Below are 26,688 nucleotides of genomic sequence, written 5' to 3' on the forward strand. Positions count from 1 at the left end.
CCCAACTCACACGCGTGAAATAAAAGTGGCGGTGTTTCGGTCCATGTTTGAGCTTCATTGAGGGTCTGGGACAAGTCCAAACGTCATCACTTCTATTTCATTTCACATGTGTGGCTTGGCTTACATGAAGCAAGATATAACCACTTGTAGTCATGATAATTTGTTTTGAGAGTTCATTCATTGGGCTTGTTAAGGAAGGATTTGCTGCGTTTCTTCGTCTCACTTGCTTTGGGACATCATTTGACCATCTCTCTCTCTGTGGTGGGTGGTGGATGGTTATTTTGGAATATTTTCTTTTATTTTGGCTTTCTAACATTATCTTAGATATATTATCTTAATATTTCTTTATTCCAAGCTTCCTTTTTGCATTGAACTAACCTGGGAATTAAACTTTCATGTTTTTCCAGCCTTTGCACTTGCTGCTGGTGCAACTAACGGAGCTTATTGCAGGTATTGAGTGATAGTTGGATGTGCTGCTGGTGCAACTAACGGAGCTTATTGCAGGTATTGAGTGATAGTTGGATGTGCTGCTGGTGCAACTAACGGAGCTTATTGCAGGTATTGAGTGATAGTTGGATGAGAAAATCTTAATGTAGATCATTGAATTCACGTACAAAATTTTGTACCAAATATGTTAAGACTTGAAAAGATTTTGGATTGTTATATTTTAAACTTGGAGGTAATTGCAGAGACTAAGTCACAGTGATGTGGCTGAATCAAATAATCCAACCTACATGTATGAAATTAAATTATGTAGAGTGATCATTTTTCTGTCCAATCTGAACCCAAATGACGGTGATGAAGGTCCAAAATGGACCCAAATGTCATCACATTGATTTCATATGTGTAGGTTAGGTTATTTATTTAGGATAATTAATTGAATTGATTTATTTTCAGTTTATTTATCATTTTATTCATATTTGATGTGGTCTGTCAGGTGTTGAGTGACAATATTAGTTTGGTCATTACACATGCATTATATTGATAAATACAGTATACAAAAACAGTTAATTTGCTCCTGTAATAAATACACCAATTGTGCTTGTGAGAGAAATTGATTTCACTTTAAAGAGAAAGGAAATAATTTGTTTAATGACGAAGCTTTTCATTTGCTTGAATTGCTGCTCTCCGTTACTATGTCAACATTCATCATAATGTTATTTTAACATTTAATTAAATATGGTTATGGACATCAATGGCAATGATGGTGATAAACATGAGGCTGAAACAAATACCCCAACTCGTGCAGCCACTCTTGTTCTGACACGATGTAATGAAGGTCCACCGCTGACCCCCAATCTTCGTCACTTTCATTTATTGTGCGTGAGCTGGGTTATTATCGGTCATTTCTAAAGCTAAGGCAATATTAACGATTATGACACCGGAGAGTGAGGCAGTCTCGTCTTGTTTACATTATAATGTTTGAAGGTTTTGACAGTGTGCAGTACTGTGTACACGTGGAGAATATACAGTACTGTAATAGTAGAAGAAAACACTGTATTAACAATTAATTGAAGAGAAATTGTAAGCAATTGTTTTTTAGTTCATCATCCATTACTTTATTTCCCACTTTCATGGGGTTGGGATGCCCATGGCATGAAAGCCCAGCCCAGGCTTCATATTCAGCCCAGAGAGAGAGAATAGGAATAATACAGTCAAGGATATACTTTATTTTAAAGTAATCACACTAATGTGACTACATCAATGAGAAAATCCGTGTGAGCAGTAACTCACTGCTCACACAGTAGAAGCGTGTGTGAGGGGGAACACCCACCGCAGGTTCAAACCCTCATCACTGCTCCTACAGAGTTTCTCATAGTCAAGGATGCTACAAATATTACAAATTATAACACTCAAAAGTTTGTTATATAGCATGAGAGTTCAATAAGCATGGCCTCACCAGCACCATACTGCTTCATATGACCAGGGGCCAGGATTCGTCAAGCATTTACGTCTCCACTTATGAAACTGGAACACCTTTCCTCAATCGTGGCAGTTGGTTCTGTACTTATTAAATAGTATACGAGCTTGCCAACTTCACAACCCGTGTCATTATTACTGTACCATAGTGCTTCACCGCTCATAAACTGTTTAATAAGTATAAATAGTACAAGTGGTTGGGCACCATTCCACTTGTACTGGTCGGTACAGCAACGACCTCGCTTCTTGCAGAGTTGGTGTTGAATTGCCGGTGGTCCTTACGGGTGAACACTTATGTAGTACTGGTCAGTACAGCAATGAACACAGTTCTTGCAGGGTTAGGGCTCGGTCATTGATTGTCCAAGTGTGTTTGGCACTGTTCCATCACTCTGTCTTCTTATCTTGGCTCCTCATCCTTAATATCCCTTACAAGTGTTATATAGTCATATTGGCTAAGCAGTTCTCATAATTATCTTAGCGCATTTAATTAATATAATTGTTCATGTTCTTTGAATTTTTGTCATTCTGTATGCTTGTCTTCCATTTTTTCTAATTTTTCTGTCATACATTCATGCTACTTAGTACAATACAAGCAAAGCGTGACTACTTCAGTCCTTAAGTACTTGAACAACTGTGTGTGAGTTTACTTAATGTTGAGCCACCACCATTGTGTGTAGCGAGGCTAGCCACTCACAGGAATTAACAATGTAAAATGCCTAGAGCAACAGGCACAGGATCTTGAAGATCTTGCCAGATATAGGTCATGTCTGATCTCTGGTGGTGCAGGGAGATCAGAGTAATCGGTTCATAACAATTTAAAATTTTTGATAGGACTAGTACATAGGGGAAAGATTCTTTTGTGGAACTGATTCGCCAGTTTGCAATGTGAGGTAGAAAGGATTTCTTAAAACACCATGTGCCAAACATATAAATTAATTCACTAAATTAGAACATAAAAATACAAATACTGTATATATACAATGGAAATGGGGATACAATGGTACTTCGCTTACAGAACCTCCCTCTTTACAAATTTTTTGGGTTACGAGCTCAGTTTCTTCATAAAATTTGAATCGGTTTATGAACTTTCTCACTTTGCGAGTTTGTTGATACATATATGGGTTGAGCGAGCGCGTGGTTCCTGGTGGCATGGGCGACCACGCTTCAGTTTACCAGTGCCTCCCGCCTAGTGACGATCGCTCTTGAATTCTTTGTAAAGAATTTCATTTGTTTTTCAGCTTTTTTGGTTTCTAAACATGAAAGTAATTATTATATACCATGCCATGGGTCCCAAGAAAGTCAGTGGTAAGGTTCAACCAAAGAAAATAGTTGAGTAGAGGCAGTCCCTTCCTCATTAAGAAAATGTGTGAAGTATGGGAAGAACTGCAAAGTTTGTTGAAAAAACTCGCCCAGATAAAGCTGAACCAGGCCGTAGCATTGACTTTTTGAATGACAATGTGATGTCTTCCTTCAGACAAATGCTAAAATGTAGGGAAAACAAGTGTCTTTAGACAGATTCTTAATAAGACAAGAAAACAGTGAGCCACAACCAGGTCCTAGTGGTCAGAAACTGCGAATGGCTCATTAACCCTCAAACCGCTACAAAAAAAATTCCAAAAAGTTCTTTCGTCTTATAGAAGTGTTTTTCATTCCCTGATCACTGAAAAAATAACAAAAAAATCGTAGGTGGCATATTTTAGTGGCAATAGGGTAAAAAAGTGTGGCAAAAGAGGGGTGTTGACAGAGCCTTCGCCAGATGAGGTCTACTCCGCTCGAGCTGTCAGGCGGCAGTTGCCACAAATATATTATTACCTAATTATTTCAATGTCTCTGATTGATTTTTTCTTAGTATTTTGCAGTAATATTATTCAATACAGTGAATTGTGATATATTTATATAATAAAATGTGTGAACCATTGCTGTACTCAAAATTATGGTGTGCATATTAGTGATTCAATTATTATGTTCATAAAAATAAACATATAGTTTTGCTGTTATTACACTATATACACAGGTTATATATAAGTATCTGCATGTTTTGTACACCATAACGAAATACTAAGTTGGTATTGTCAGTCAAAATGCAACGAGGAGTGACCACCACACACCAGCCAGCCACTCGTTGCCACTCCCTTCCTCAACAATAACTCACTCGCCCTCATTCTCCTCCCATAATACTGTTTTTGCATTTATTCACTATACACACAGACGTTATATATAAGTATTTACATGTTTTGTTCACCATAACTGTACATCTAAGCTTGTATGGTGAGTAAAGGCACAAAGATATAGCTACTCACACAGTCGGGTGGTGGCGGCCGCCCTCAAGGCCAGACGCACTAATATTTCTCCTCCAACAATACTGTTTGTGGTGTTATTACGCTATATACACACATTATATATAAGTATCTACCTCTTTTATTCACAATACTTGTACAAATAAGCTGGTATGGTGGCCAAAGACCATAGTGGTCACCAGTAAACAACATGATAAGTCATGTAGACGACGCCACCGCCCTCCCCAAAATGGCGGCTCCCAACCTACTCCTATTGCTGTTATTACACTCTATACACACGTTATATATAAGTATCTACATTTGTGTTCACCATAGCAAACCACTAAGCTGGTATGGTGAGTGCAGTCAATAAAAGGTGGCCCCACAGTCAGAAGACGACGCCACCACCCTCCCTCCCACAGCACTACTCCTCCCTTCATGGAGCACAGCGCTAAATATCACCACAATCCTGCTATTATCAGAATCCTGGTCAGTTTTATCACAGTCAGGGGGTCTTCTGTAATACTATCATCACTAAATAATAGCAGGAACATATTTATTATGGCATTTGTAGGCAATGCTGTGGTCACTAGCTGAACAGCGGTGCTGTGAGCTCGTGCTGTGTGTGTCAGCCTTGGTGGCTTGCTCAATACTGACGCTCTCACACCCAAGAATGTTGGCCTGGATTTTTTTTCTAGGTGGCATCTGGCAACTATCGGTCGTGGCTGCACTATAGCTGCCCCTATCCCAGGCGGGGCATTTAAATTATAGCGCTAGACACAAAATCATATATATATATGACATGCGCGGTTTCGGTTTTGTCACTGAAAGCATATATATATGATTTGCGCGGTTTAAGGGTTAAATCAGCTATGTTTCATTGGATCTGTAAACCCACTTACTTGGATAACTGTGGTAATTCTAGAGCTAATACTAATATTAACTCTAGGCATAATACTATGCCTGCAAAACGTAGGAGAGAGAACAAATCCACAAGGGCGGTGACAAGGATTCGAACCTGCGTCCGGGAGTATCCCAGACCCTGCCTTAATCGACTGAGCTACGACTTTTTGTTCATTTGATGCATCACGTTAGTGTGATCTCTGTGTGTAGTTACGTAGGAGAGAGTATCCCAGAAAAGTCATCACTGCCTTATGTTATAATGGAAGGGGACTTCCCTTCCAAACACTAGCACCTTCCCCCCCCCCCCCCCCCTCCTCACCGTCTTCCATACGGCATCATTAAAGGTAAACTATAACTTGTACATACTATAGTACAACAATAATGTGTATTATGTATGAAATGTATTTTGAAGTGAATATTTTTGGGAGTGTGGAATGGATTAATTAAATTTACGTTATTTCTTATGGAAAAATTTGTTTTGGTTTGCAAATTTTCGGTTTATGAGCCGTTTCTGAGAATGGATTAAATACGAAAACCAAGGTACCAACACAGTCCAGCAACCAGGAGACCTGGTCGATGACCGGGCCGCGCGGGACGCTAAGCCCCGGAAGCACCTGAAGGTAACCCACTGTAATTGTCTTTATTTTAAGAGGTGTCATAGGCAAATCTATGCACAGTATTGTCTCTTGACGATGATATGCTGGTGATGAATTGCAACCCAAACTTAACACACTGGTAATATGACCAACTAAAGCAATAATGGCTGCCTCAATACCACTGCTATATGCAAAGGGACAATTTGGAGCTCAAAGCGATACCCGGAAAACTATTTGCATGCACAATAAAACTGGAGTGTTGTAATTATATACACCCTGCATGGGTCCTTGCTAGAAATGGCCGCACCAGATCTTAGACAAGAAACACCACCTCACCGCACCTAAGTTGCACTTAGCACCACAAAATTTTGAGTGATAAGAATGTGCAAATAAACAGTTACATGTACTTACTCTTGAGCCGGCTCACACTCGCCCACGCGCGCACACACTCGCATGTTTTCTATCAGCATCTTGATAAAGGGATCCCACACCGTCACTGCTTCTACTCGACTGATGCACGAGAGTTAAATAGATCACAGTAGTTTACTCTAGTGTTACTGTGATGTAAGGAGTGACAGAACTATTGAGCTCTGGAGGAGGTCACATCTGGTTCCCAGTGTCCCCTTCCCAGGAATGACGAGATGGAGCTCAAATCGAGTTGCTGAACTCATGCCTCGTGTCATATTAAAGCCTTCCCACAGAGCACCAATCAGAATGCAGTTTTAACCATACACATGCATCTGATTGGTTGAACTCTAGGCTTCACTGATGTGACTTAGAGAGGGAGGAGAGGGTTTTCTCAAAATTGTCGGTGAAGGTAAGGTCACACGCAACCCTTACTGACCTGCCACACTTAACAGCTAAACTTGGGTGGTGGGAACCTTCCTCCTTTTCCCCAATGATTATACAGACGAGTTGTATAAACTGCCACCTGCTAGTATATAGCAGATGGCAGTTTATACAACTTGCACCATTGTATGGTACAATGGTACATAAACTGCCTTAATTAAAATAGTTACCACCGAGAATAATGCTGACATACCACCCAGTCCCAACACTAGGCTCAAAACCTAAGTGATATCATATCCCTTATATACTGATAACCACTGATAAAATCAAACATTATTCAGTCATTTGATATATGGCTAACATTATTTCTGTTAGTTGGCAGTTGGGCACCTGGGCTAATTGGCATTTATTGTGTTGATAGTTGGAAAAAACAAGTGCTTCCCAGCGAACACACAATGTAACAACAACACTTGTTTACAGCTACAATGTTTTTAACATAAAAATACAAAGAAATGTGGTTTCATTGTATGTATACAGTGGTAATATATAGGCAGAGTTATTCAGCAATTCTCAATAGGGAGGCCAGGAGGACAAGCTGCCAGAGAAAACCTGTCATCAAGAAGTGCAGCTCAAGACCCCAAGCATCAACATCACGGGGAGGAAATGATGGACCATTGATGGGACCGTGGTAGACTACTGTTCCAAGCCGAGGAGAATGGTTCGTTACAACTCCAGCAAGACCTCAAGCATGAACATCTCCAGAAGGAAATGGACCATTGATGGGACCGTGGTAGACTACTGTTCCAAGCCGAGGAGAATGGTTCGTTACAACTCCACCAAGACCTCGAGCATGAACATCTCCAGAAGGAAATGGACCATTGATGGGACCGTGGTAGACTGCTGTTCCAAGCCGGGGAGAATGGTTAGTTACGGCTCCAGCAAGACCTCGAGCATCAACATCTCCAGAAGGAAATGGACCATTGATGGGACCGTGGTAGACTACTGTTCCAAGCCGGGGAGAATGGTTCGTTACAACTCCACCAAGACCTCGAGCATGAACATCTCCAGAAGGAAATGGACCATTGATGGGACCGTGGTAGACTACTGTTCCAAGCCGAGGAGAATGGTTCGTTACAACTCCACCAAGACCTCGAGCATGAACATCTCCAGAAGGAAATGGACCATTGATGGGACCGTGGTAGACTGCTGTTCCAAGCCGGGGAGAATGGTTAGTTACAGCTCCAGCAAGACCTCGAGCATCAACATCTCCAGAAGGAAATGGACCATTGATGGGACCGTGGTAGACTACTGTTCCAAGCCGGGGAGAATGGTTCGTTACAACTCCACCAAGACCTCGAGCATGAACATCTCCAGAAGGAAATGGACCATTGATGGGACCGTGGTAGACTACTGTTCCAAGCCGGGGAGAATGGTTCGTTACGACTCCAGCAAGACCTCGAGCATCAACATCTCCAGGAGGGAATGATGGACCATTCATGGGTCCGTTGATGGATATGAGGATACTGTATGCTGAAGAGAAGTGATTATCATGACTTGGCAAGAAATCGGTGGAAATGGCTTGATTCAATGGGCATGGGAAAGTCAACAGTTTATATGAAATACTTGTATTTCCACTTAATATGGAAAAGTTTGTGAAATATTTGCATATTCAATGCTGCCTCACATGCAACTCTTCTCTGAAATACATACTTATAGATCATATTATTTTGTGCCAAGAACTGTGAAAGTTACCATGGCAAAATGCATCTGTTCATCACAATATTGTGTTGTAAATCAGTAGCAACTGAACATTATGAACAAGGCAGCTGAAATGAACAAGAGGAGTTTGAAAAGCGAGAGGGAGTTTTATGCAAACGCTTTCCTACTAAAGAAGACGAGCCATTGAGGTTCGTCCAGTCGTCATATTTCCAGCCAAGACATGTAGCGCCTGATGATACCTTCTGGAAATTTATTAGGTTTATATTATAGTATGATAACATTGATATATTTCACACAGAAATCACATTAACGTGATATGCATCTGTGAGAAAATCCACTGGCAATGCCGGGGTCGTAGGTTCGTGTCCACCTTGTAGCCCTGGTGGATTTTCTCATTGACATGATTGTTAGTGTAAATGGATTAGTATTTGTAATTGTGATGTATACAGTTTGCTATAGTGGCAGCGAGATGTATGTCGCCTGTACGTGCCGTTAAAAGCTCGACCCTTTGATAATAATTTTGACAGGCTTCCTAGATGTAAATTATTTGGGTTTGAAAAGTTGTTAATAAAAATCAGACCGACATACATCTTTGAAGAGAAATGCTAGTAGGGAAATAAAAAAATATAATTACTATACAGTATTTACTGGCAGATAAGATGTAAATTTTTCAAAAGAAAAAATTTATAAAAAAAAATTAGCCTGCATCTAATGCGCTTGGAAGGGCACTTGCACTGTAAACGTGGAGTGCCAATCTAGTATGATGAAGCATACTTAGTGTTTTCCAGAAAATAGCCTTGTAAAATAAATGCATCGTATACACTGGCAATTATGGTACATGTGGCATTATTGGTAGGACCCTCGGCTAAACTGTGGTTGTCTTACATGTTACTGCAGTATTGACTTACAGGTACATAGAAAGATTGTGTTATATACGTTTTTATTTTGCAATGCTGTTTATGCCTCCGGTAAGACGGTAATACATTCTTCGACTGTAAAATATAAACGGGATGTAAAATGGTGTGCACACTTGTCCACATTTGTTTATGTATGTGCATGCACAGCATGTACACATTTGTTTGTTCTTGCATGACATGTACACAATTGTTTATGTATGTGCCTGTAAATGTGTACACTTTTGTTTATATTTGTTCCTGCATGACAAGTACCTGTGTTTATGTATGTGCTTGCACGACCTGTACACATTTGTTTGTGTATATGTGATATGTACACATTTGTTTGTATGTGTGTAGAGATGTACATGTGCGTGTTAGGTGTGGTGAGCCAGTAACTCATCAGTTGGGTGATGCTTCTCAATGGATTCCTTGGAGGCACAAAAGCATCGTCTTTAGATACAAGGAGGAATGTTTACAATATATTTAGATGCACTACAGTATTTTTATTTGAGAAAGTTTCCATACATCATCCATACCTACACCCATACATATATCCATCTATACATGCATACGTGCATGCATCATACATATATACATTCTGCATACTTAAATCAGTGTTTTTTATCATTGTTGTGTATGTGTGTAAAATAAATAAATAAATAAATATATAATATATACTGTGTATATATATATAGCAGGAACCTCGAGTGACGAGTGACTCCAGTTAGAAGCATTTCGCGTAACAAGCGAGCCACTCGCAGAAAATTTGTCTCGACTGACGAGCTTTCGCTCGATTAACGAGCAAAGCACATGGTGCTTCCTAGTTCCCACTGGTTCTCGGACGCCTCTGACGACAGTTGTTGTCGTTTCTCAAGACGAGAGTTTCACATGACGAGCTCGGTGCCGGAACGGATTATATTCGTTAATCGAGGTGCCACTATATATATATTTACATATACAGTAGTATTATAATTTATTTTTTAACATTGTAGTTTATCAAATTTTGTTCTCTATTCATTTTTTATTAAATATAAGATAGACATGTTTATCTAAGAGACATAAAATGTAGTTTAGTTTCTCTGTAAAGTATTTTATGGCACTGTTGATTATTGTAGCAAATAAGTTGTCTGTTTGCATGTTATAAAGAGTTGTATACTTGTGGTGACATATAACCTCGTCTACCACTACCTAGTGAAATAAAATGTAGCCATTAGGAAGCTACGATGTCTTCATTTGTCTCCTTTTTTGGCATTGTTGATTTTATAAGCTATTCAAATAGTCTCAAAAGTCTTCTGTTTTGCCAAAGAAATTTCTTGTTTACCATGTTATATGGAAAGCCATAAAGGGGTCCCTCGGATAAAGCCATAAAGGGGTCCCTCGGATAAACCATAAGAGTTGCAAGTTAGGCGTGCAGAGAATGCCATAATGATGTGGCTGAAAGCAAGTAATGCAGCCCATATACATGAAATGTCTGCATTGGGTTATAAGGTAAATATATTTTTTCTACTGGCATTTGGTATTTGTGAAACCTGGTCAAACCCAATGAGAATTGAGCACAACCTCTTCGTTCAGAATTCCTGTTCAGGACCAGTGGATTACGTGGCTTGCCAGGCTGTGGTGAGTATGTGGGCCTGCGGGCCGCTCCAAGCAACAGCCTGGTGGAACAAACTCTCACAAGTCAAGCCTGGCCTCGGGCCGGGCTTGGGGAGTAGAACTCCCAGAACCCCATCAACCAGGTATCAAGCAGGCTTGCCAGCCCATTGATACCAACTACTCTGCTGGCATACTGTGTATTCATACCCCTTGTATCATGCCCAATTCCCAGTGGGAAATACGTTGTATATGTAATGAAACAGTCTGTTTTGATTTATCACATAGCATTCCCTCGGTAGTATTACTTGCTGCTTTACTGCATTTTTGTTTTTGCTATTTTGATCTCTCTGTTGAATGATATTTTTCCATTTTCGTTCTATGTCTTCCCCCTAAATATGACAACCTATTTGCTCTTAGTTATGACGTACTTTCTATGTTTCCATTCATTACGATATAATCTTTCTCATTATTTATTATTTGTGACTGCTGGATCGAGCTGTTAGTTCTTGGACCCCAATTTTCTAACTGTCATTTGTCTAATTTACCAACTCTTGATCTATTTTTCCTCTATAATATCTACTAAAATTGTGTGTGTGTGTGTGTCACACACACATCCCCAAGATGCAGCCCATAGCAGCTGTCTAACTCCCAGGTACCTATATACTGCTAGGTAAACAGGGCCATTAGATGAAGGAAACCATTTGTTTCTGATGTGACTGGGAATTGGATGCGGGCCCTTAGGACTATGACCCCAAGTGCTGTCCACTTAGCTGCAAGGACCTGAGCTACCCCTAGTTATGACGATCTTTCTGTCTTCCCATAATTTCCTACTTTGTGGTGGTTGCAAGGAGCAATGTGCCTGTGGGGGCACCCCAGTCTCTGACCAGACCTCCTTGTTGGTGGTCTTTACAACAAAGCCTGGACAACCACGCCATCAACCAGGCCTGGACAATCAGACCTTGTTGTATGCAGAGGTGCAGACACAGCTGTTCACAGCCTGGTTGATCAGATATCCTTTGGAGATGTATGTATATCTAGCGCTCTCTTGAACACAGCGAGAGGCCGGCTGGTTATCCCCCGGTACACTTAGAGGGAGAGTGTCAGGCTCTTTGATATTGATAGAATTGCCTTTTAGCATACTTATGGCTCTTTTGTGCTTCACTGGGGCTATTTTGCACCTTCTGCCATGCCTCTATTTTTCATGTCAAGTTATTTCTGCATACATATTTGGAAGCATTCCCTCAAATATTTTGTGTGTAAATGATTATGTATCTCTCTTGCATGCAGTCTAAATAATACAGATTTAAAATTTTTTAGTGGTTCCAATAACTTAGATGTTTTACAGAGTGGATTTGGGAAGTAAAATATGTTTGCACATTCTCCACATCAGCAATTAGTCCAGCTTTGAGTGGGGCTGTTATTATGCAACAATATTCCACCCTAGAGAGCACTAGTGTTTTAAAAAGTATCATCGTTAGTATGGCATCTCTCGTTTAAAAGATTCTCGTTATCCAGCTTGTCATTCTTCTTGCCGTTGTGACAGCTTCTTTATTATTTTCTTGAAAAGTAAGGTCTTCCGACATGATTACTCCCAAATCTTGTATATTTCTTTTTTGTTCTATAGTTATGACATAATCTTTCTGCCTTCCCCTAGTTATGATCAATCTTATTCTACCATCCCGAACATGTGAAAATGAAAGTGACAATTTCTGCCTGTCTTGCAAACAAAATGATCTGAATGAACTTGAGCTGAAATGAACTCAAGCTGAAACAAACTGTTATGGAATGGCCAATGATTTTCAGTTGCAGTTCCATGCTGACAAGTGTAGGGCTCTAAGCATAAAAAGGAAACATTGATACCAGATATCAGATAAACAATTGTGTAATTATTAAATCAATTTGGGGAAAAGAGAATGATGATTAGTCAAGATCTAAAACCTAGGTTACTGTATGTTGTAAATGGTTCTAATACAGACATGGGTATTATTTGTAACAAGTTGTAAAAAATAGTTACAATTCTGGTTGGACAGAACAGGTCTACAATAGTGTAAGTAAAACTTACATGATTTGATGTACAGTACTGTAAATTGAAAAACATTTAGTTTACAGTTTGGGTGGCGTTACATATTGGTAAAACACTGTTCAGCAGTAACAATAACAGCAGTAGTAACAGTAAAAGTACTAATTGCATATCATTCAGTTGGATAATCAGAGATTTGACCTTGGGCCTCGACCAGGCCTGGTTGATAGGACGATGGTCTCGTACTTTCCAGGCCCTAGTTCAAATCTACGATGAGTCAGGCAAATGAAATGTTACATATTACCAAGGTTACTGTAATTGCATGTTATAGAATTCATACTTAAAGCATTAATAATGAAAAGTCTAATGTTATCCTTCAACTCTGTCTTGCCCTCGTTACACATTATGGAAAATATGCAGTACAATGAACAAATCCACAGGAGCATTGATGAGGGTTCGAACCTATGTGCTGGGTGTTCCCAGACGCGTTCTAGTCAACTGTACCACAACATGGTAAAGGAATGACAACCTGGAGGGCTACTGCACCCCCACGAGGATCCCCAGGCTTCCACTGAAGCCTAACCTGGGTGTTCACACAATTTCCCCTATGCACTCTGGCTCTGTCGTCCACCTCTGACTTCAGTACACACACAAATCACAATAACGTGATACATCAAATGAACAAATCCACAGGAGCATTGATGAGGGTTCGAACCTATGTGCCGAGTGTTCCCAGACGCGCTCTAGTCAACTGTACCACAACATGGTAAAAGAATGACAACCTGGAGGGCTACTGCACCCCCACGAGGATCCCCAGGCTTCCACTGATGCCTAACCCGGGTGTTCACACAAACCCAATTGTATAGTTATCCAAATTGTTATTTTTAATGAATGTAAATGCTCACTCGAGAGTATTTGCATAGATATGTTATTCTTAGGAAACTCAGAGTTAGAGGGAACATGATTGAAGAGTAGACATGAACAGAAGGGGTTTACCAAATGAGATATAGAGTTTTAAAATTATCAAACCAAGAGAGAGCATGACATAACAGATTGAAATTGGGAAAGTGTAGATTTTAAGAGGAAATAGGTTATGATTGGTTTGGAAATAGGGTTGTAGATCTGTGAAACATGTTAGCAAGTAATATCATAGAAGCTTACTCATCGGAAAGTTTTCAAGGAGGAGTTGAATAGGTACACAAGTGGGAGTTGTTAGATACAAGATGCCACCCATGATGGTGCAGGTAATAACATTTAATTTGCTTGAATCATCCGAGATTTCAACTTGTGCCTCGAAAGTATAAGATCGACCGACCAGGGCCATCGATGTCCGCAACAAAGTAGGGTCTTGAAAGTACCTAAATCTAACCTGGATCACCACTGAGGTATTCTTGATATTCAAGACGATGGTGGTGTACTCGAGACTCCTTAGTTCGAATCTCTGATGATCCAAGTGAATGAAATGGTTAGATATACATACTACTAACTAGGAGCTGCCTCTTGTTAGATAGATTGCCTCGGCTTTACAATGCCAGGTGACTTTGGCTTTAAATGCCAGGTGACCTCGGCTTTACAATGCCAGGTGACCTCGGCTTAACAATGCCAGGTGACCTCGGCTTAACAATGCCAGGTGACCTCGGCTTAACAATGCCAGGTGACCTCGGCTTTACAATGCCAGGTGACCTCGGCTTTACAATGCCAGGTGACCTCGGCTTTACAATGCCAGGTGACCTCAGCTTTACAATGCCAGTGACCTTGGCTTTGCAATGCCAGTGACCTTGGCTTTACAATGCCAGATGAACTCAGCTTTACGAGTGTCAGGTGAAAATTGAACATCCAGACAGCTTCTTTATTAAAGGTGTCCAAAACTGACACTGTAATTGATATAAACACGAGCACAGCAGACCTTGAAATGGAAACTGACAACATGCCCAGGCACTCACATCAGGATCTCAACTCTTGGAATTGCATATTTTATAATTAATAATAACAACAACATTAATAATTAGATAGAAATGTAAAGTACCAGTAGCGTGAGCTCTCGGTGTAATGTGGAGATAGAGCCTGGATACAGGGGCGATACCAGCAGCACTTAAATCTGCAGATATAGCTTCTCTGCACAAGGGAGGTAGTAAAGCTTTGGCTAAAACTAAGACCACTCACACTAACATCACACATAATTAAAGTTTTTAAAAGAGTGAGCAGAAGTAAATCTCCAGTTTTATGGTGAATAATAACTTCCACATTCCTGTCAACACAGGCTTAAAGTGGAAAGGTACTGCCTTTCCCAATTACTTAACTACCATGACAAAATCACAGAAGCATTAAAAGAAAAACAAAATGCAAATTTTGAATACACTAATTTTGCAAAGGGAGTTGACAAATGTGACCATGGAGTGATAACCTGTAAACTAAGATCAGTAGGAATAACAGGTAGAGTATAGTAATGAATATTCAATTTGTTGTCAAACAAAATGCAAAGAGTAACAGTCAAACAAAATTAAGTCCAAGTACAGTAAAAAGCTCTTTACCTCAGGGCGCCCCTTTACCTCTTTACCTTTAGGGAGCCGGTCGGCCGAGCGGACAGCACGCTGGGCTTGTGATCCTGTGGTCCTGGGTTCGATCCCAGGCGCCGGCGAGAAACAATGGGCAGAGTTTCATTCACCCTATGCCCCTGTTACCTAGCAGTAAAATAGGTACCTGGGTGTTAGTCAGCTGTCACGGGCTGCTTCCTGGGGGTGGAGGCCTGGTCGAGGACCAGGCCGCGGGGACACTAAAGCCCCGAAATCATCTCGAGATAACCTCAAGAGGGCACAGTCCTTGTACCACTGCTCTGTACCTCAGGGCACAGTCCTTGCACCACTGCTCTGTACCCCAGGGCACAGTCCTTGCACCACTGCTCTGTAACCCAGGGCACAGTCCCTGTACCACTGCTCTGTAACCCAGGGCACAGTCCTTGTACCACTGCTCTGTACCTCAGGGCACAGTCCTTGTACCACTGCTCTGTAACCTAGGGCACAGTCCTTGTACCACTGCTCTGTACCTCAGGACACAGTCCTTGCACCACTGCTCTGTACCTCAGGACACAGTCCTTGTACCACTGCTCTGTACCTCAGGGCACAGTCCTTGCACCACTGCTCTGTACCTCAGGGCACAGTCCTTGTACCACTGCTCTGTACCTCGGGGCACAGTCCTTGTACCACTGCTCTGTACCTCAGGGCACAGTCCTTGTACCACTGCTCTGTAACCCAGGGCACAGTCCCTGTACCACTGCTCTGTACCTCAGGGCACAGTCCTTGTACCATTGCTCTGTAACACAGGGCACAGTCCTTGCACCACTGCTCTGTAACCCAGGGCACAGTCCTTGTACTACAGCTCTGTAACCCAGGGCACAGGCCTTGTACCACTGCTCTGTAACCTAGGGCACAGTCCCTGTACCACTGCTCTGTACCTCAGGGCACAGTCCCTGTACCACTGCTCTGTACCTCAGGGCACAGTTCTTGTACCACTGCTCTGTACCTCAGGACACAGTCCTTGTACCACTGCTCTGTACCTCAGGGCAGTTCTTGTACCACTGCTCTGTACCTCAGGACACAGTCCTTGTACCACTGCTCTGTACCTCAGGGCACAGTCCTTGTACCACTGCTCTGTACCTCAGGACACAGTCCTTGTACCACTGCTCTGTACCTCAGGACACAGTCCTTGTACCACTGCTTTTCCTCATTCTTATAAGAGATTCAGGCAAAAATACAAATCACAGCTTCATGTTATCATTTGCGAACAATACGGTAATTGGCACGAAGATTACTTCTGTAGAAGACATTGAAAATCTACAAGCTGATATTAATAATGTCACCAATTAGGTAGTGGGAAATAGTGATATTTTATGAAGAATGGAAATATAAGCTACAAGACACAATCACAAATAGGGCGTTTTAAGGTTTCGTGAGGAATTCTCTGCTTATCGAATGTTACGTTTTGAACATTTAAACAGATAGACACCACCAGATCTGAATCTAAAGGCTAGTGGATCTCTACATTTTTAACAGCTTCCAATAGTGTTATTGTTGGTAAACACTAACTGAAAACTAATTTGCGAATAAGTATATGGAAGAATATTTCTCGGTTCCTTCCTCATGTAACTTCAAGAACAAGAGGACACAGATTCAAGCTGGAAAAAGAAAGGTGTCGAAAAGATATTAGAAAGTTTTGTTTTGCAAACAGTTTGGTAGATGGCTGGAACAAACCAAGTGAGAAGATGGAGGAGGCCAAAACTTTCAGTAGTTTCAAAGCGTTATACAACAGAGTACAGGGAAGACGGGACACCACGAACGTAGCTCTCGTCCTGTAACTACACTTAGGTAATTACACATTCAAGAAGGTTTCATTGATCTTACATAAATCACAGCTGCACTTGAACATCAGACAAAGTAGGAGGTAGACCCAGTGATAACGAGTGACCACTATTCAATTATCACAACATTAAGCCTAGAATGATCTACACCATCTACACCACCTGTACAACCAAGGGAGTATTTAAAAAAAAATGCCAACTGGATTATATGCCAAGGGAACTAAAAAAAAATGTATGCTACATACACACCACCTGAGGATTTTTAACATCCCACCAAGCAAAAAAATTCAAGAATTATTGGTTTGACAATGAAGAAGGTAAAGAGCAAAACCAGAGTCAACCTCTTTAGAAAACATTTTGAGGGAAACTCCACAGCAAAAGGAAGAACTAAGATCAGTGATAACTGAAGCAAGACGAGTTACTAGAGAGGTGAAGGAGGCAAGATGGTTTGAGTGGTGCCAAACTCTAATTGGCTGTTCAGTACTCTCCCAGCAAGAATAAGAAATATTGCCAGAACGAAAATGGACTTCTTCAAGAAGCAATTAGATAAGTTTCTGTAAGAAGTACAGTACTAACTGGTTTGTAGTGGCCAAGTGGGCCTGCAGGCAGCTCCAAGCAACAACCTGTTGGACCAAGCTATCGCAATTTGAACCTGGCTTTAGGCTGGGCTTGGAAAGTATAGGAATTCCTGGGACCCCTCACCAGGTAATCCAGCAGTCTTTGCAAATATGGGGGACATTAAAATTATATCAAGTAGTCAAGCTCGACCACAGACTTGTACTCGAACTTTGCCGGAGGCTGAGAGACTTTGTCCAATTTGCAGAAAGAGCAGCAGTATATCAATGTCCTCCATTGATCAGAAGGGTTGGTGAGTGTCACCCACTCAAACATGAGTGGGTAACAGCCATACATGAGAGGATAGCTACAAATAACGAATGTGATGGCCCATTTACCAAGCAAGAACTAATTAGAGCCAAAACAGTAAGGACACTGCACCATGTGCTGATGAAATTAGATACTCGATGATTGCACGTGCAGGTCCTGCTGGAGAACAAGGGATATTGGACCTTATCAATGCAACTTGGCAACTAGGTACACTACCAACTGTTTGGAAGAAAGTGGACATGATCCAGATTCCAAAGCCGAAAGAACCTGGCAGTTACAGACCTATTTCATTAACTGCATTAATAAAACTGCAGAAAGGATGGTCTTAAGCTACTGTGGAAGACTTGGGACTTACATAAGCACATATTTGGCTTTACTAGAGGAGTAGGTACTGCCAACTGTTGTTATTGCCAGCCAGTGATTTTCCTTGATTAAGAAAAAGCATTCAAATTTGCTGTCTTCCCTAGGACTTTTACACGTTAATCAAAAAAGGTATTGGATGACTGCTGGATTCAGATTACTTCAGTCACGGGTATGCCAGAGTAAAGCTGCAAGACCAAGTGTCAGACTACCAATTGCATGAGAATGGGACTCCACAAGGAGAAGGCCTGAGCCCTTGTCTCCATAAAATCCTTATAGAAAATCTTGTTACCCTGACAGTTGCAGAAGGGGTTAAACTGCTTAGCAACCCCGATGATGCAGTATGTCATCACAGGTCCTTCACTTGAGAATAAGGCACTAAATAAAGTAACATTCTGAATGTAGCATTTTAGGTATAAAATATCTGTATAGAAATCTAAGGTATTGAGGCTCTTTGGCAGCACTGCAGACAGGCCCCCTATGCATTCAAGACTGCAGATGAGTCTTGATGTATACAGGCATACCTCAGAATAAGAGTTTAATCCGTTCCTGGAGACGCCTCGCCTTCCGAAAACTCGCATTCCGAAGTTAATTTCCCCATAAGAAATAAAGGGAAATGAATTAATCCGTTCCTGACTACCCCAAAAACCCCACATCAAACTAAATTTTTATACCTAATTTACCTAATTCATCTAAATAAACCTACAAAACTGTGTTCCAGTTATTACTTACCTTGCTGTCGAGTGCTGTAGGCGTATGGAAGATGGTGAGGAGGGGGGAGGAGGAGAGGAGTTACTGTTTGGAAGGGGAGTCCCCTTCCATAATCACATCACATAACCCCATGCCTTGTAGCACTATGGATACCACTTCTCTTTCTAAATTTTTCAAACCAGCCCCTGCTTGCCTTAAACTCTTTCTTATCTGCATCACTCGTTGCAGGGGTATTCTTTAGAAGGTCTTCGTGCAACACCCTGGCTTTCTCACAAATAATGGCCTCCGAAACACTATCACCCCTCAACTCCTTGTCGTGTATCCAAATTAATAACAACTTTTCCACTTCTTCAAGTATTTGTGGTCTTTGTGCCGTTAATGTTCTTACTCCTTTTGCCACTTTAGCACCCATAATCTTATTTTTCTTCTTAAGTATAGTGCATATTGTTGATGTGGCTTTGTTGTACTGCCTACAAAGTTCAACAACACGTGTACCGTTCTCATGCTTCCGAATGATCTCTTGTTTCTCCTCTATTGTCATCCTCACAGGAGCTTTCTGGCCTTTATCCTTACCACTGGCTTTCTTGGGACCCATGGTGAGATATATAATAACAAATTGTATAGACAAATCACCAAAAATCCAACAAAACACTGAAAATCCGCGAGAAGAATTGATGTGGGGGTAGTCACTGAGCGCCAGACAATAATAAACTGAGGGGCGGCGGGGCGGAGGGGCGACGAACGCGCTAGGTCGGCTGTACGCGTATCAACAAACTCGCGTCCAAACTCGCCTCCCGAAGTAACCCTCGCCTTCTGAGACAAATTTTTGGAGTAAATACACCTCGCCTTCCGAAAACCTCGCATACAGGGACAATCGCATTCCGAGGTACCACTGTATATATATATACTTAACCTTCAGTGGGTTACACAATATTCAATATCTTGGAGTGTGGGTAGATTCTAAATTGACATTCAACAAGCAAACTCAATATCTGAAGGAGAATGCAAAATCTTGATTGAATATACCTGCTTGATGGATTTCTGGGAGTTCTTCGACTCCTCAAGCCTGGCCTGACTTGTGAGAGTTTGGTCCACCAGGCTGTTGCTTGGAGCGCCCCGCAGGCCCACATCCACCACAGCCGGTTGATCCGGCACTTCTTGAAGAAAATGATCTAGTTTTCTCTTGAAGAAGTCCACGGTTGTTCCGGCAATATTTCTTATGCTCGCTGGGAGGATGTTGAACAATCGTGGACCTCTGATGTTTATACAGTGTTCTCTGATTGTGCCTATGGCACCTCTGCTCTTAATATAATGAGAGCATTAACAGGGCTGTGTGTAGGAGAAGGACACAAAATTGTTAGGAATGTATTAATACAAACCACTGGCAAAGGTTAAGGTTGTTCACAATGATGCTAGGCGTATTATGATGGTGGCTCCCAGGTGGACTAAAATACTAAGCTTAAGACTAACATTGCTTGAAATAAGGATAAAAGGGCTTGCTGCATGCATGCTGACCAGGATATTGACTAGATCAAGAAACTGTTCACTTCAAGATATAATCAGTGGAGCATTAACTTGGGACAGAAGAGCTTCCAATACCAACAGATGGACCCACTGTGCAATAAACACTATCAATGCAATTGAGATTACAAATACAATTACCCAGATAGGTGTTAACGATATACATGTAGACCTCATTAAAAAATCCCCTTGAGAATTGTTTCCAGTGGACTTAAAAGATTATGGCTCTTAAAGGAAAAAAAATTCACATACACCCACCCCTACCCTGAGGTTACCTTGAGATGCTTCTGGGGCTTAGTGTCCCTACAGCCTGGTCGTCGGTCAGGCCTCCTAGTTGCTGGACTGATCAACCAGGCTGTTGAATACGGCTGCTCGCAACCTGATGTATGAGTCACAGCCTGGTTGATCAGGTATCCTTTGGAGGTGTTTGTCAAGTTCTCTCTTGAACACTGTGAGGGGTCGGCCAGTTATGCCCCTTATGTGTAGTGGAAGCGTGTTGAACAGTCTCGGGCCTCTGATGTTGATAGAGTTCTCTCTCAGTACCCGTTGCACCTCTGCTTTTCAACGGGGGTATTCTGCACATCCTGCCATGTCTTCTGGTCTCATGTGGCGTTATTTCTGTGTGCAGGTTTGGGACCAGCCCCTCTGTTGTTTTCCCATGTACAGTATAGATTTTTATGCATCTCTCTCGCCTACACTCATGGGAATACAGATTTAGGCTCTTTAGTCAGTCCCAGTAGTTTATAGTTTAGATGTTTTACTGAGTGGATTCTAGCAGTAAAGGATCTCTGCACGCTCTCCAGGTCAATTTATCCAGCTTTGAAAGGGGCTGTCATTGTGCAGCAGTACTCCACTCTAGAGAGCACTAGCATTTTGAAAAGTAACATGTAATGTAATGTAATGATGTATAATAGATTAAATATAGAAGCAAACTTGGTGTCTGACTGCTGCACATACTTCACAAACGGATCAGTAGACCAGCAAAGAAGAAGAATCTGGAGCTGTTGTTAAGGCGGGAAATTCTATCGTTGAAAAGAGAGACAAATGGATGCTCAGCTTTACATAAATGCTATGTAATGCTACCCATTCAAAATACTTTGGAATATGCTCTTGCTGAAGACTGACATGGTGTTATACAGATTCTAGAACTGTCATCGAAACCTTGCAACAAGAACATTTATGTGACATCCATCTGACCACAAATGTTACAGCATCAATGCAAATATTGAAACACCAGGGTCGTTGAAGACATATCAACTGGGTGCCAAGTCATGTAGGAATAAGTACTAGTGGATAATATTGCAGATGAAGCTGCAAAACTTGTAACTTAGAGAGGAAATGTAGACATTTACTTACCACAGAGTCTAGCGCAAATTAAGAAAATAATTAATGTAAAGTGCAGAAGATATACAGTGAGCACAACACAGCAACTGCAACATAAATATCTGCTAGCTGGTACAAGAATTTGACTATGGACCAGTTATTTTCATGAAATGGCACAAAAAAAAACAGAAGCGCACTTACACTTAGGTATCAGGCTCGGATACCCCACATGTGCATGGGAAATATGCTTACAATTTCCAGAATAAGAGAAGAAATGTCATCCTTGTGGAGAAATACCCGACAGACCACTGGAACATTATCTAACACAATGCGGAGTTACAAACCAAATAAGATTTTAACAAATTTAACAGTGCAGAATTGTTGTCAAACACTGGACATAATCTTACTAAAGCCAACATCTGGTCATAAATACTCTTCCACAACTTAAGACAGAAATAAGTAATGCTTAGCGGGCCGGCCAGAGGGTAATGACCTCGTGGAGGACTAGCCCTGCCATAAAACAAGCCATCTACCTTGGTTACCTTGGTTACTTTGAGGTGATTTCGGGGCTTAGCGACCCCGCGGCCCGGCCGTCGACCAGGCCTCACCATGGTTGGTGATATGTGCATTGTATGATCTCCACCAATGTTTCTGCCACAGTCACCACTATTGTCATCAAATTTAGTGGCTAATTGAACCTTATTTTCACCACTTGACACCATTGATAATTCTCTCCCCCTCAACCACCATATCCTTATCCTGACCCCCCCTTGCAAGTGCTATATAATCATGATGGCTTGATGCTTTCCCTTATAAGTTCCCTTTCCCCCCTTAACCCCACTGTTCTTCACCATGACCACTAACTCTCACGTCGCTGGTCTCACTCTTACGTTGCTGGTCTCACTCTCACGTCGCTGGTCTCACTCTCGCGTCGCTCTCATGTGATTACCACTGCATCGTGATCAATGTGAAACTTAATGATTGCTTAACTTGGCAACTGAGAATAATTATTAAGGAGCTACCATACTCACTCCTCTTCTTTGCTTTTAGTTGCTTATATCAGCTTTTGATTGCTAATATTGTATAAAGTTCTCCATGATCAATAAAGTCTAAAATTTAACCCTCTTTGTTATATTGAGAATTTTGTAGTAGTGGATTTGATCCATTTGGCAACACAAAAGTAGTTCTCTCTGACATGAACAGTGTAATTGATCACACCTGCAACTAACACCAAAGTTATTATAAACCATGTTGATACATTCTCATCTGAATTGGTTACTAGCAACAACAACAAATAAATTTGGTATATTTGGCAGGTTGAGGAATTTGTTTCCTATTCTCAGGGGGCAGGAAGCCTGTTCAGATTATCTGAGTCCTAATCAGGGCTTTGTCCTTTACCGGGCTGTGGTGGGTATGTGGGCCTGCGGGACGCTCCAAGCAACAGCCTGGTGAACCAAACTCTGGCAAGTCAAGCCTGGCTTCGGGCCGGGCTTGGGGAGTAGAAGAACTCGCAGAACCCCATCAACCAGGTACCAACCAGGTATCAGTCCTGTTAAGAAAGATTATTAATATCCTCCAATTATCAATGTCTTCAAGAGGGACTTGGATAAGTTTTTGCAAGAAGTGTGGGACCATCCAGGCTGTAGTGGATATGTGGGCACTTATATACACTACAGTAGATATGTAGAAGTATAAGCACTTACTTCTGGTGCTTTAGTAGGAAGGAAGAAAGTAGAAGCACTCCCAGAACCCCTCTCCAGGTATGCTCCCGGTAGGCCAACTGCTGACCTTTCACAGACACAACCCACGATATTTGTCAAGCTCCCAGGTACCTATTTGTTGCTAGGTGAACAAAGGCATAAGGTGAAAGGAAACTTTGCTGAAATGCTTGTGTCCTACCATAAGAATTGAACCCCTGGAGCCTTTTGGGTGTAACCCAACTTCCTTGGATTCAGGTGAAGTGTTGGGAGGCGTTTGCCCCAGTGTCGAGCAAAGATCTCCAGTGTCGTAGCTGCCACCTTATGGTAGGTGGATAGTGAGTGCTTACCTATCAATGACTACGGGGAAGTGAGGTTTCGCTCTTTATGCTCCATCTACAAGCATTATTGTACTTAGTGCATTATAATTGAGCTATCCTGATTTTTAAATTCTTGTCTGCATCTGGCCCTTAAGTTGTGACTGAAATTGGCTTCCATATGGCTAAAATGTTCCATACTAAAGTATGGAATTATTCCATATAGATTCCATACTACTTTCAGTGCATTTCCCTTGTTGAATGAGTTGTTTGATAGTTTGCTATGACATAGCTTTAGGTCTCTCATGCCAAATTGTACAGTACTGTACCTGGAAAATCTCTCGAGATTACATAATGCACTTTTCTGTCTAATTCTGGGCTGAATTACATGCAATAGTCTCCAGTGTTGTTTGTGTATTAGTAAGACCTGTAGAAGATTTAAACGTTCCTTACAGCGTTTTGTGGGATGTTAGCCAAATTTAACCTTGGCAGATCCTAACTAGTGATCTGTAGTATTATGTCTCGTGAAATTACCTAGGTGTAGTTACAGGAGGAGAGTTACGCTCGTGGTGTCCCCCATCTTCCCAGCACTCTGTCGTATAACGCTCTAAAACTACTGACGGTTTTGGCTTCCACCACCTTCTCACTTACTTGTTCCAACAGTCTACCACTCTGCAAACTTCTGCACCTTTTTTTTTAAACAATGACACTCGTTCCAGAGCTGCAAGGGATAAGGTATGAAGACAGACTGAAGGAACTAAACCCGACGACACGCTTTATCTGCACGTTTATCGTGAAGCTTTATCTGCTCGTTAATCTTCGGCATTAGCTCCGGTCCTCCCAAAGAGCAGCATACAGAGCATACTGGACAGAAAATGGAATTCCCAGTGTTTAAACCACAACTAATATTTTGATTTAGAATGAGCTGATCTTTCTTGTTTGCATAATTTAGGTCCACTGCTGCATATTACTATATTGTGTAACATAAAAATTACCAGGTTAAGGGCTTAACTAGATAACTATTTTAGCATTTATCTAAATGGTGAATCCTCATTTGTTAAGAAAATTGCATATTTGCCAACCTTAGAATGCAATATGTCTTGTGTTATTTCACGACTGTGCTATCATTAAGAATCATTGTTTTAAAATCTAAACATAAAACGTTTCTAGAAAGATTAAAGGAAACACTGAAATTATATTTTATTTCATAAAATTAATATAAGTGTTAATTATATAATTATATAAGGGGCACCATCATAGGCAGAGGTGCCTCTTATGTACCAGTAAATACAGTCTTCATATTATCATTGCATAGTGCATATCTATGCTGCCTCCACTTAGTAATGATTTTATTGTATATTATCTGCAATTGCAACATGTGGGTTTTGATGTCGTAACCTATCAATGTTATTGATGGTACTGTACGCTCGCTGTCATTTTCCTGATCCAAAATGTATGTTTGGATTGCCTCATTTTACTTTCATAAAATGATCACCTGTGTGGTAATCGTGCTTCAGAATTTAATAAATTTCTCCTACTCGTCTAACACTGTGAGCGTTTTCTTTGATCTAATGACAGCGAGATGTTCTGAAAACAAAATGTCGATGTACAAAAATGTGCAGTTTGAAAGTTCAATATTATGCAAAGAATTTATTTAGTCTTTGCTAGTATTTGTGTTGAAAATATTGAGTAAGAATCGTATACAATACTTATTGGATTTTGAGGAGACTGGAAATTTGTCTAAGCTTTGAATCATGTTTGTGCATGTTGAACTCATAGGGGCTGCTCACACTCAGGGGAAACTTGGTTATTTTGATCAATTGTGTGTACAGTATGTTGTGACAAGAGGTGACTTTGATGTTAATTTTTATGGAACTTACTTTCTACAATGTTTTTTTAGAAGTTTCATTAAATTTGACATTAAATGGGTTATGATTTTCTTGAACATTATAATTTTAAAGTTTTGAAAACCTGAACATGGAATGGTTTATGGTGACTAAATTAACATTAAGAAATTCTGCATAAAACAATTAATGACTGCTAATGTTACCAACAATGTATGATAGGTAGTGACCAATTGTCATACTATACTTGTATAAGTTGCCTTTAATGTGCATTTTATCTCTCTACGCATAATTATAGTTTATAAACGGCACTTTGAAATAAGGCGGAGAATGAACAGATTGGTGACCTATGCTGTATTTGTCCTGATGCAATATGCCTCCCAGTAAATTAGTTTGTGAAGGGTGTTAATTGCTGCCGCTGGCACTGCTGACTTACGTATATTGCTTCCTATTTCAGAATGTTTGCCCCAAAGTGTGCAGCTTGTGGAAAGAGCATAACCCCAGTCGAGGTAGGCGGGAGAAGCTTTGGCTGGCCTAGGGTGCAGTTGCCACCGCAGTCTTGATATCCACTTTCCCGAATCATCTGCATTTATGAAGTCAAAACTTGCATAGCTGGTGCTTTACATCATGGCGGACAAAACATGCTTAATCCCTTAACTGCGCCAGCAACAAAAATCGTTCCGAGAGTTATTTTTTTTTTTTAAGTAGGGTATATTTTAATGTTTTTAATGTTTTCATCACTCTTTGTGTTTTGAAATGAAAATAGTTGAGTTTGGAAATATTTTGACATTAACTTTACCTGAACATTTATAAAAACAACAAAAATATGTCCTTAACAATTGCACTATGAAATTTATCCCAAAAACAGGTGCGCAGTGCAGGGGTTAAGTAACGTTTAATGAATAATGATGCATCGTTGATTCAACATTGTTTACCCAGATTTGCCTGACAGGATAAAAAAAGA

General features: G+C 40.9%; 1 protein-coding gene across 4 annotated transcripts in view; it reads left to right on the forward strand.

The window, feature by feature from the left end:
- Window positions 1–26,688, forward strand: part of LOC123770354 (LIM domain-containing protein jub) — a 232,854-nt gene that overhangs the window by 180,673 nt on the left and 25,493 nt on the right. The window contains exon 5 of one of the 4 annotated variants that reach the window (XM_045762192.2): window positions 7,062–10,316. The exons of 1 other annotated variant lie outside the window; for it this stretch is intronic. In XM_045762192.2, the coding sequence (XP_045618148.2) occupies window positions 7,062–7,176 (115 nt within the window). In that variant the 3' untranslated portion in view covers window positions 7,177–10,316. Of the gene's footprint in view, window positions 1–407; window positions 823–7,061; window positions 10,317–26,181; window positions 26,234–26,688 lie in introns of those variants that run through there. 2 more of the 4 variants (XM_069324475.1, XM_045762183.2) reach the window with 2 other exon arrangements.

The sequence above is a fragment of the Procambarus clarkii genome, chromosome 14, assembly GCF_040958095.1.
Source record: "Procambarus clarkii isolate CNS0578487 chromosome 14, FALCON_Pclarkii_2.0, whole genome shotgun sequence".
In the NCBI taxonomy this organism is placed as follows: domain Eukaryota; kingdom Metazoa; phylum Arthropoda; class Malacostraca; order Decapoda; family Cambaridae; genus Procambarus; species Procambarus clarkii.